The following is a 12,878-nucleotide window of genomic DNA, read 5'->3' on the forward strand; positions in this document are numbered from 1 at the left end:
ATCCCAACGGAGATAGAGGGGACGAACTAAGTGTGTGGTGAGATCGTAACAAGGGCGTGGTGAGCTTGAACCTGCTTACGTCACGAGTCATTTCTTGGACCCAACATCCAATAGGAAAATTCAACTGCAGTAGCCACCGTTCAACCTGAAGAGGGCAGCACTCAGACGTTTTTACACCATATATTGTAGTATTGAAACACTTTATATCCAAATGTCAAAAAACTTACTAAAATCAATGAACAGCACTAATAAAGCATCATTCTTACAGATCATTAACTAAAAAAAGTTGGTTTAGGGTTTAGTTACTCTTTAAGTCGGTGTGAGTGCTTGTGTTTTGTTTTTTTGCCATATGATTCCTATTCCCGAATAATTATCCCGTGTGATTATACAAGTCACAACACATAAATAGGAAAATGTTCGCGTTATTTTGTCACTTATTGGGAGCAGTTTGCTAGCTGGAGCTATTCACTTCCAGACTTTGTGCTAAGCTAAGCTAGCGGGGGCTGCGTCAGACAGAGTTACAGCACGCACGGAGATGAGAAAGGTATGTATGGACTTATCTAACTCTGGGGGATATGGTGAATAAGCTAATTTCCCAAAATCTGGGCATGTTCCTTTAATGATTTTCACAAAAGTTTAATGATTTACAGAAAATTTTCTTCTATGAGAATATATGAACATACAATATATCAAATGAAAGAACAAACCCTCTGCTTCAAAAAAAGTTTCATCTTACCTTTATTTGTTCTCTTTCTATCACCTCTCAAATATTGCTAAGTTTCTTCAAAAATACCACATTTTGAGCAAAAAGCTAAGATAACTGTATTTTGGTGAGGGACTTTTGTTAGAGATAAGACTTAGAGCAATGATCAAAACATACACAGAGTTTGAACTCTCTAAGGGGTTACTTCTGGTTTTTTTAATGTTGGGATAGAGCGCCAGAAAAACTCGTCATTGGCGGGGACAGAGTTAACTTATGTGTTGTAGATTATAAATACAATCTATGTGTTGTAGATTATAAATATATTTTGACAAAATAAAACTTCAAAAAATTATGTCATAATTGTTTTTTATGAGCTCAAATATTCGACTATTATATTACTGAAAAATGTCCATCCTAGTAACATGTAATAATAACAATAACTATCTAAAATATCACTGATGAAACTTTAATAGGTATGAAAAATAAATGTTTTTGAAGTTAAAATAATAGTTCACCCAAAAATGCAAATTCTGTCATCATTTACTCACTCTCATGTTGTTACAAACTTGTATAAATTTCTTTGTTCACAAATGTTTGTAACCAAACTATTTGTGGATCTCATTCACTTCCATAGTAGGAAAAAGGAATACTATGGAAGTAAATGGGGTCCATGAACGGTTTGGTTACAAATATTTCTCAAAATATCCTCCTTTGTGTTCATTAGAACAAAGACATATATAGGTTTGTAACATAATGATAGTTTGTAAATGATAATAGAATTTGCATTTTTGGGTGAACTATCCCTTTAAACATGCAAATGTGCTATTCGGTAATTATATTTACTTAAGATTTCAGGGGGTACTTCATGTATATAATGTAGATCAAGGGGTCCGGCTGACAAACAGTTTGAAAACCCCTGGACTAGAGGATTGATCACACATCTGAAGTGTCCTTGATTTAGAGATGTACGGCTAAGGGAATGATAGAGGGAGTAAGTGAGAGTAATTGGAATCCAACAGTGCATTCATTAACACAGCGAATCAAATTCCACTGACTCATTTAAGAGAGAAGAAAAATCTGAGCCCGCTGTCTCTTCTTCTGAGAATAGATCACAGTTATATATATATATGAGACTCTGAAAGCCCTTTACTCTGCTCTGTAATGAATAAAATCACCTTTAATAAACACTTTAAATGTATAGACCTCCACACACGTTTGTCAGTCCAATGCAAGAGTCGCTCTCAGAAAGCAGAGCTTATCTCAGACGCTTCTAAACCACTTTCCCATAACTTTCCAGAAGGATGCTGACTCACATTGTTTACAGGAGGATTTTACACTCGAGAGCCTGGCCGTACCAGTAGAGATTTTGCTTGATCCTTTATAGCACAGTAGATTTCACCACACGATAATCAGTAAAAGAAATGCTTTACATTATTTACACATAACAAATAAATAAAGTAATACAGTTTTACTGATGTTTGCTCATTGGTGCATTTAAATCAGCTATTATATGACTTATCTATTCAGAATGTAGAATAAAAACTATGCATTTATTATATTGTTTGCTCTTATTTGACTCACTAGGAATGATGGAGTAGGAATGAATAAATCTTAAATATGCTGCAATAATTATATTGTGATATACCATATGTTCAGTTACAGGTTATATCAAATTACTCACCATTTATACTTTAGTGCTGAATTATTAAAAAGGGCAAATCCGTCCGGGAAGAATGGCACGTAGGGTCACCCTAGACAAGCCCAGCTTTTGCCGACCTTTTATCTGCCACTGTAACTGTTAATTAGGTTCTTGGAAATGTTCCTCCCCTTTAAGGGGTCCCTGGCCCCAAAAAGTATGAGAATCCCATAGCCTTATGTGCACCTCCCCAAAAATTCAACAACGTGTCAATGCTACGTGGACAGCAAGTGATGTGATTAGCTTGCGATGGTATAAACAAAGATGGACCAAGTTGAAGAGCAATATTTAACAACTCAAGTTGACACAAAAACTGACGCAGAAGTATAAATGAACAGTGTTGGGGAATGTTACTTTTAATAGTAATGCATTACATTATTAAATTACTCCCAAAAAGTAACTAATTGCGTTACTTAGTTACTTTTCATGGAAAGTAATGCTTAAGTTACCTGTTAGTTACTTTTGCATTACTTTTTCTTGTCTGAGGCTTGATCTCTTTCAGGCCTTGCAGGTGTTTTTATGACTGAAAAGTTCTGCATTCAGACATCACACAAACGTCGAGCTCTGGCCTGCCATCTCAATTTCTGACTCAAACTGTTCCCACACAGGTGTGTACACATAGAGTGCATGATGTTACTACGTTCAGTTTAAATCAGTACATAATTTTTAAAAATTAAATTAATTAAACTAAAAAAGTAACTTAAATATTAATGTGTACATTTAAAAAGTAATGTGTTACTTTACTCATTACTTCAGAAAAGTAATATTATTATTACGTAATGCACGTTACTTGTAATGCGTTACCCCCAACACTTTGAATGAATACCTAGGTTTAGACGGTATGCCATAGCTCTGACGCAAATGTATATATATCTGTCTTAAGAAGTATGGACTTCATGATCAGAGCATTTAAAACCGAGCATCCTCTGCATTGGCACATTGATTTTTCATCTCTCTGTTTTCTCCTTGTCTGCAAGCGTATATTACTACATTTGGCTTCTTTGTTACAGCAGTTTATTTCCCTTGGTTGCAGATGCAGGCATTGATAACAGAGTCGTGCCACACAGCACTTCAACACAGTCAGTGTGACCTGCTTAAAAAACAGACTGACAGTCACGGCTCCAGATGAAAGCATCTTTTGTGCCTGGTCCCATACCTAATATTGCTCTGTCAAGATAAACCACAAGAACCTGATGGAAATCTAATAAAACGCCTACGAGGAGACAGTGGCACTGTTATCTCCACTTTGATGTATTACTGTAAGGCTTGTGTCAGAATGGACTTCAAACCTGTGAGTTGTACTTCCTGAGACTTTCGAGTTGACACATACCTGTACAACAGATGTTAATTCGTCTGGACCTGATTATCAACACTTGTGATAATCAAAAATGATCATCAAATACCACAAATACATCACAACATTTGTGCAAAAGTTGACTAAAGGAGATGTCGTCTGTCAGCGGGAGACAGTTAACAGCTCCAGTGACTCGGTTCCCTGCTGAGTTAATGGTCTGACTGGACCTCTGATCGCATACAACATCTTTAAAATGATTGTTGGCAGCTGCTGAGGTGAAACTCCAATGTTATAGCGGTGACTGAGAAGCATCTTTCACAAGATGCTTAGATCAAAACTAAGACCTTCTCTAATCTCAAAGGTTTGTTGTCTTACTAAAGTACACTACCACTCAAAGGTTAACCCGCTCACTCACTCATGATAATAATAAACTCATTAAAACTATGCAATGACAAATGTAAGCTCAGTATGGGAAATATGCTGTGATTAAGAAAAATAAAAAGCAATTCAGAATAAATCAATCTATGTCTAATGTAGTCACCCTTTGTCTAAAATTGGCAGGAATGTTTTCTGTCAGCTTTTTAAACAGTATTAAAGGAGTTTCCATTTATTGTGGCCTATACTGTATGTTGGCACAATTCACCCCCCCCCAGAATTTCGTATTTTAATTGTGATTTTTGCAATCAAAATGACTGATTTGTGGTGGTAATTTCCAGAAATGTGTGCAAAACAATTGTGATGTTTTTTCTCTCTAATTAGGATACCTGTCTGATACTAAATGAATATTAAAAATGAAAATATGATAAAATAAATACAACTTTAAATAGACAGCAAGTAGGGTTTTAAGTGTTTTATTAATCAAAATCAGTGTCTTTATTCATAAATATGTCCTCGCTGGTGTCAAATGACCTCTGCCAGTGATCTGACTTTTCTATGTAAGCTTAGAATTTCTTCTCTTTACTTACATTGAACGGGTAAATCCAAGGAGGCTTCCATGTCGTTCCACCATACTGATAATGGCAGAGAGGGACAAAAAACTAGTCTACCAACGCGTTTCCACAATGCATTTTCATTCAGAACACGTGAACAGACAAGGAGATCAGTGAGTTCATAACGGCTACCGTAGTTGCAACACGCATTTGGAAAAGCGAGGCGCTTAGAGAGCACTATTCGTTTGAATTCAAAATACAATTTCACCACTAGATGGGGTAAATCCTACTTATTGTACCTTTAAGATACAGATACACTGTTTGTTTTTTAGACAGCTGTCACAAAGTGGTTTAGGGGTCTTGGCTGATTTTGCATCCTTGAGCAGTTTTGACCTGCACTGACATTTGTGCTTTTTTAGTTGCTAAAAGAGCACCAATGGTCCAATTCACGATTTACATTTCCTTTGGTGTGTAAATGTGTATTAGTACATGTTAACGATATGCAAAATGTAAAAACCCCAAAGTTATCATCTCCAAATAAATCTCTTTTCTTGGATTACAACAAACACACGGATTGTAGGCAACAGTTTACTTCCTGGGATTGGTGACATAGAAAAGACCAACATTATCAAAATTCCTCCCACTTTGACTCACAGCATGTAAGTTAACTCCTGTTAGCATTGCATTGTGAGCGAATATTTCAAACATGGTAAGGAGCGTCACATTGTAGAGACACAGACCTTTTTTTAATTTCTGCGTTTCAGGAAGAGAGTGAAATCTGGAGCTACAAAAATGTATACGGTATGTAGAAATGTGTTTTTTTAACCATAAACCACGTGAACACATTGTATTATACTTTTATAAGTAAACAAAATAAAGTTTTTAGCAATTAAATAGGTGCACTTATACTGTATAAGGACTTCAAAATAGTAAATTAAAATGAATTATTATGACCTTATGCATTATGAAAATAATGGATTATACTAGCTTACAATTAAAAGCTTTAGCATTAAAAAGAGATAATGTAGTGATATGTCCTCAGGAGATTGTGATTGAATGTTAATTATGGGACCTTTTTAATTTTTGCAATTATTTAGTAGGATCTCAAAATAATGTGACATTTTGTTGATTTTGCGCTGTGTCCCAAGATCATGGAATCGTGGAAAACTGGAGGGACTGTATATTTGTGTCCATAAAATAATTTTCAATATTTAAATGATCATAAGAAACTTTTCAGTCATGACTGAAGTCTAAGGTTTTCATTTGTATGTAATCTACATCAAGTCACAAACTGTGACCTCTCCAGATTGGAGCTTTAGTTTGCTTGTGTCATTGTTTATTTATTCTGTCAGGTTATGGATGATGAAAGAAATAGGTTTGCACAAAAATCTTGTCATTATTTTCTTGGCATCACGTTGACCTTCAATACTGAAAGTCTGGTGTTTTGCGTTGCTTTTTTGGCCAATCCCCGCCCACAATTACGTTTTTTTTTTCAACAAATCAGAAGACGACTTTGACATTCCCACAGGGTTTCCAGTTAAGTGTACAATAGACATCAGAAGTTTAGCCAACATTCTGTGGGCCTAACGTCTGAGGCTGAGACAGGGACGGAATGGATTGGCAATCTGTGCGTTCTGAAAAAGTCCAGAACGGCCGTTCAACGGAGGGCCGTCGCCCGGCCGATGGCAAAAAAAGTCTAATAACACAATATGAACAGCCAACAGCAGAGTCACTAATACGATCACTTATATGCTGCTACGTGTAAAAAAACAAGGAAGAAGAGTCGGCCTACTAGCCGTGATTGGTCCACGGATTCCCGGAATTCGCGAGCGTCTATGTTTGCGAGCCTGAGCATCCACAGCCTGGTCATGATGAGGGACAGACCGACTTAACTTCACATCAGCAAGAGCTAAGTGCCAGTATTAGCAGGACACGTGACATTATAATATAATATACACGATATAAAAATAAATAAAACTCGCGTGAAAATTAACGTAATGCGCAACTAGTGTTAGAGAAAGACGTGATGTGAGTGTGTGCGCATGCACGCGTGTGTGTGTGAGAGAGAGAGAGAGGCGCGGGCGCGATGGAACAGTGGAAACATAAAAACAATACATACTCTGTCATTTTGTTCATATGGGACATAATTCAAACTGCAAAGTGTTTGCTTATATTTGTATACATTCACAATAAAACAAAACATTTTGCTTTTGTCAAACTGTAAACTCTTGTCAAACTGTAACCTACAACTGTCATCTAACCAAAATCACACACATCAAAGCAAAAAATATTTATCCAACCCCGTTTAAAAACTCTGTGGGTGGACATTCATCGTATTGCATTGGTTTTCATTTCTTTCATTGACTTTATTGTATATGAGAGGTTGTAGTGAGCTCACATTTTCTGCTACAATGAAGACTAAGGTATTGAATTAAACGGGTAAATATCAGGCATGCATTGCAACCACTCTAAACGTGCTAATAAGAAAGGGGGCTAAATAATTGACCAAATATTAGTTTAACCAAAAAATCCTAGCTTGCACTTTCTGTCTGTCTTCCATCAGAGTGCAGTTTTTCCTTGTCTGTCATATTTGTGTTTAGTGTTGTGGAATTGGCAAAGACCTGGTGTGAAAGCTGTAAAGACAAAATTAAAAGGCCTAGCTATTTTCATTATTCACAGCCTTATTATACATCAAAGTTTAATATGACATGGACAAAATATTAAATATCCTTGTCTAATAGTCTGACAGTATTGTGGCATAGTATCAGGACATCCTTGTGTCTGTTGCGCACGGCTTGGGGCGAATGGCCGGATGATGGGCCTATTTGGGAAAAAGTCCAGGGCTGTTTTTTAGCCCCAGTCCGTCCCTGGGCTGAGACTACAAACTTACAAAAAAAAGAAGTGGGTGAGATTATACCTGTTGAATATTTATTAAAAAGCACATACATATCATAATTAATGTTACTTCTTTGGACTCAAGTTTGTCAGGTGTTGTGTTTGTGATTTTAACACATCGTGTTGCATCATTTTATACTTACCTGAGCAGACTGCTGCTGATAGTGGATTTAAAGCAGATGTTTGTTGTTTCATTCTGTCAGAGCTTCTGAAGGTCCAGTGGCTCCTGAGGTCTTGTTTCATCAGACGGGCCTCAGGTGGCATGAATATAGAGCCACAGCAACTGATTCTGGGTCAGTGTATTTGTGGCCTGTGTGGATTAGCCTTGCTGATAGCATCACACAGCTGCAGAGCAGCATACTGAGTATGAAGATGAAAATCTGGTATTTTTCCTTTGGTGAGAACACTTAATGTAACCTCAGCTGTATAACATTTGAGTTTTTGTTTCCGTGTATCTGTCAATCTTCAGAGGTCACTTTGCTGTGTCACACATTCAAACTGGAACCAAAATACGGAAGTCTAATAAATAAATAAATAAATAAAGAGTTAACAACACACTTGCATCACTAGTACACAACCTAAATTATTTATTAATATGTTGAACATCAAACCAAACTTCTTGCTTTGCATTAAACAGCTGTGAAGAGTCACTAGCTTTCATTTCATTACAGAAATTGTCACATACAACATGAAAAAAAAAATTCCACTGGGAATACAACCGGAATGGTCGCTCAAGTGCTTGTAAGTCATAATTCCGATGGTTTATACTCCACTTCAAAGCCACGCAAGACTGTTGTTGAATTTCTGATAAGCTAATGCAAAGGAAATCACATCACTCGAACCCTTTCAGTATAGTTGTACTCTCATCTTACCTAATAGTTTGTCATAATATTTCACCAATCCCCTTCCCATTTCCATCCTTCACTGGCCTATTTCTCCCTCTGCCCATTATGTTACAGAGCTTCTAGGTTTCTTAGATCACACCAACCCCCCAACCCCTTTCGCGTCTGCTGGCTTAATGAAACCAGACTTTTATTTGAACGTATTAGCCTCGGCCCGGTCCAATCCAAGCATCTGCACGGCTGCATTCCCAGCCTGTCATGTTTGCTCCCATGAGCGGAGCGTCTTCAATAGACTCATGCATTTTCTATCTGATTGCTTTCAGATGGTAAGGTGGAGGTGACCAAGGAGGGCATGAAGCTCTGCACAATGGGACCAGGGAAGGTGTTCGGAGAGCTCGCCATCCTCTACAACTGCACCAGGACTGCAACGGTTAAGAGTGAGTCTGGAGAAAAATGCACCCACATGTTTGCATATGTGCATATGAGGTATGCATACTTATAATGCTTATTTGTGCAATCACTTACAGTGCACATTAAATAGACATGCATTAAAATGCACACATAGAAAGCCATTTTCTCTTCATATGTGTGCAAAGACAAACCACAGTCAAGAATAAGTAGCCATGGAAACTCATAGACTGTGTTGTCATCCATATCTTAAGAACAGTCATTCTCAGAGGGAGTAACCATGGAAACAACACACACACATGCACGCACACACAAACACACACACGCTGCGCTCTTGCATCTGTCTGAAGTTAGGTCACCAAGTAATCTTGTTTCTATTTGTAAAGTTATATGCATTTTAAGCGCGCTGAAGCAAAACTATCCTGATGCGTTTTAAATATGAATCGCATGCTGCTGGACCGTTTTGTTTGCAAGACACATTTTAAGGCACCATTGCTTTGACCTGATCCCAGCAACATTATACAAATGCATTACAACTCATGTTGTTCTGAACCTGTATGAGTTTCTTTATTCTGTTGAACACAAAGAAGATATTTTGATGAATAATGGTAAGCATATAGTTTACAGTACCCATTGACTTTCATAGTATTTGTTTTTATATACAAACAAGGTTCAGATTAAGTCAGGATTAGGCCTTGTTTACTGTAAATTAGGACACTTAAGTAGCTTTTATAAATGTGACATAAAAACATTACTGGTGTGCATCAAAACAATGGCACTGATATTTTTTAACATATGGCAGGGCAAGTTGTTTTGAGTTAAACTCAAACATGCATTTTAGTGTAGGATTATGCTTAATCCTTGTCTGTGAAACCAGGTCACAAATGGTGCTTTTCCATTGCATATTACCCCATGGTTTGGTTTAGTTTGGGTCGGGTCAGCTTACTTTCGGGAGCTTTTCCATTAGGTGCAGTACGTGGTACCCAATACTTTTTTTCGTACCACCTCAGTTGGGATTCCAAGCGACCCGAGCTGATACCAAACTTGATGCGAAAACACTGATTGGTCTGAGAGAATCGTCACTACCAACATCATTGCTATAATGTAATAGATTAGCTTTACCTTAGTGCTAGCTTGCACTGTCTCGAGCAAACATGTTGTCATCTGTGCTCTGCTTTAAGTTCCCAAACTCCCTTTTAGCAATGAAAAACATCCACAGGTTGAGAATCAAGGACACCATAACAGTTTTTTTCAGACTTGCAGTTTGTGGCGGAACATTCGCGATGAGCACGTCAGCATTATATATGCTTAAATGCAACTTAAATGAGGCTCAGCGGAGCGCCGTCGACTGACGCCACGCGGGTGTTTGAACAGAAACTGTCATGTGAGACAGAGGTAGTGATAAACGCGATGTGCAAACATCTATTTGTGGTGACCAATTTTAATTTTGTGGCGGACCGAGAAATAAATAAATGGATGATGTCACAGCAGTCGGCAGCGCAAATATAACGACACGCCTATAATCCCTCCCACTGCGAAGTGTTAATAAACTCGATGGAAAAGCTAACCATGCCAAAGTGAGTTGAGCTGACCCCACCCAAACTAAACTGAACCGTGGGGTACTATGCAATGGAAAAGTGCCACAAGTGTCTTGATAGTGACAGGCATTTACATAATGCATTTACATACACACACACACACACACACACACACACACACACACACACACACGCGCACACACAAAGATTTTCCTCCGATTGACTCACTATTAAAAGTCTGTTAAGGACATGATAGACAGGGATTATTTCTGCTGCCAGTGCCTGCTGTTACAGCAGTGGATTTTACCCATTTAGTCATCTGATGTGATACTGGAGTGACCCAGAGTGACTTTTGAAAGCAGTATATTTGTGCTGCCATGTAATTATTAACGGTCCCACAACGGTGTTTCTGTTCATCTCATGCTAATCTTGAGTACCTATAGAGTATTATTGCATTCTTCAAATCTCCAATGGTTCTTTAGTTTTATCAGATTTATAAAAGACAGATCAGCTCTAGCGAATGTTTCCTGAAAAGCATGAAATTCTGAAGGCGTCCAGTAGGAGGAGCGAGCTACAAACAGCGATATATTCAGCGAAATCCAGAAATAAACAAACACACACGCAAAACTACCCTGGATAAACAAACTATATCCATTGTTTCTGTAAGGCTGGTTTACTTGCAAAGCTGAACAAGGCTTTCTTCTCCTTACATCAAAAAACACACTTTCTTTTTTTTTTGTCTTGATATAAAACAAAGCTGTCGCGTGCAGTGATGCCTGTGACTTCTACTCAAAGAAACAATGCTAATGAGCATCTTCATTCACTCTCACTCTGATTTACGTGTGAGCATGCTTTTTCAGGGGAAGTGCCCATAAAGGAATATGGGGTCACTGATACCTCACGGGTACCCATGTTCGGAAAAAAAACTTTCCAAAACTTGTAAGAAAGAGGAGGCGAGTTTGGCCCAGAAATACTCAGTCACCAGAACATTCAGCACTGATCTGAAGACAGATTTTCTGCGTTCTGTCTTCCTCTCTCTCTAGATAGCATAGAATAAAATAGATTTTTATTCTCTAGGTGTTTTCACTTAATAGTTTATAAATTAATGCATTTGGTTTTTAAAGTCATCTAATGTTTGTTGAGATAGAAACAGATCCATTTTGTAAATCTACTCATCCTCCTTAGGGTCACAAACTTTCATAGATGTCCAGTCAACCACGTGGTAATAAATTATTTACAAGTGTACAATTACAATTAGAGCAGTTATGAAATTCTCTCTATTGTATTAATTTAATCCTGAATCCTTAAATTGCAATGACAATTATGTGTGTGGTTTGCTACCTCAGTGCAATTCAAAATCAGGAACTGTATTCGACTGCACCAGCAGTCTCTATTTAATTCTGAATGAATCCTGCTGGTAACTGGCGCTGTCACATATAAACAACTCAACAGGTAGAGAGAAACTTCTGACACATAAACACATCAAGGAGAGACTCGACAAGCCAGATTTTAATGACCTCATGCATATAAAGTAGAAATGAGACGTTCCCCTTTGATTTCCAGCACAGCTGATCTGAACACAGCATCTGTAGACACAGGGAACTTCAAGGAATGATCTGATTGAATATGTGAGTCATCAGTACACGAGAAGCACAGTTGTTGTGTGAAACATGATGGATCTTAAACACATAAAGTCATCTTTGGGATGTGAGTCATGTAAATATTGTGAAAGCCCATTATTTTTCCTCTTGAAGTGACACATCTCATTGTATTTCCTTAAACGCAGTGCCTGAACAATGAGGAAATGAATATATCTCACTGAAAATATCATTGAACAGAAACTCATCACTATGTTAGAGACTGGATGATACAGAGAGAAAAGAAGTAAAAGGTACCCTGAACATAATGTGTAATTCGACAGGCCGTTGAATTATTTGAAAATAATGCACACCCAAGGTGGCAATGCAGCACGACACAAAGCGGAGTTATATTCAAATATAATTCTCATAATGTGTTTTGCCCAAAACGCATACAAAATGAAGTCATTTATGGCCTTCTTTCGGTCTGTTTTCATCCTTCGATTGAAAGGAGCATTCAGCCTGGCTCAGTGTCTCGCTCACTTCTTTGATTTGACAGCCTTTTGCAGTGTATCTTTTTAAGCACATTGTGTGTTTATTCCTGTCACAGACACCCTATCAATTTCACAGACACAATGATAAAAGTTTTCACCAGTTAAGGATGCATAGAAATCAATCACTAGTGATCACAGACACAATGTTCTTCTCCAGTGTGTCCAAACACAGCTCTTCTGATTTTGCCCTGTGATTTATTTTTTTTAAGGGCAACCTTGTGTTGACCCTGGGACAACATTTCAATCAACCAATTTCGGAAATAATTTTACAGTTTGTTTTATGTTTAAGATTAGCTGCTTAGACCATTGCTGATATAAAAAAATGTGGCTGATATAAGGGCAATATTTAAAATATATTTATATAACTGATAAACATACTTTACAAACAATTAGTGAAACTAGATTAACATTTATTTTGCATAATATTTATGCAATATTCTCT

At 37.5% G+C, this 12,878-nt stretch overlaps 1 protein-coding gene across 2 annotated transcripts in view; it reads left to right on the top strand.

Moving 5' to 3' along the window:
• LOC135720565 (cGMP-dependent protein kinase 1) overlaps window positions 1–12,878 on the top strand; it is a 186,782-nt gene that overhangs the window by 58,003 nt on the left and 115,901 nt on the right. For both annotated transcript variants that reach the window (XM_065242768.1, XM_065242767.1), the window contains exon 3: window positions 8,683–8,796. In XM_065242768.1, the coding sequence (XP_065098840.1) occupies window positions 8,683–8,796 (114 nt within the window). The remainder of the gene's footprint in view (window positions 1–8,682; window positions 8,797–12,878) is intronic.

Source organism: Paramisgurnus dabryanus, chromosome 1 (genome assembly GCF_030506205.2).
Source record: "Paramisgurnus dabryanus chromosome 1, PD_genome_1.1, whole genome shotgun sequence".
Taxonomy (NCBI): domain Eukaryota; kingdom Metazoa; phylum Chordata; class Actinopteri; order Cypriniformes; family Cobitidae; genus Paramisgurnus; species Paramisgurnus dabryanus.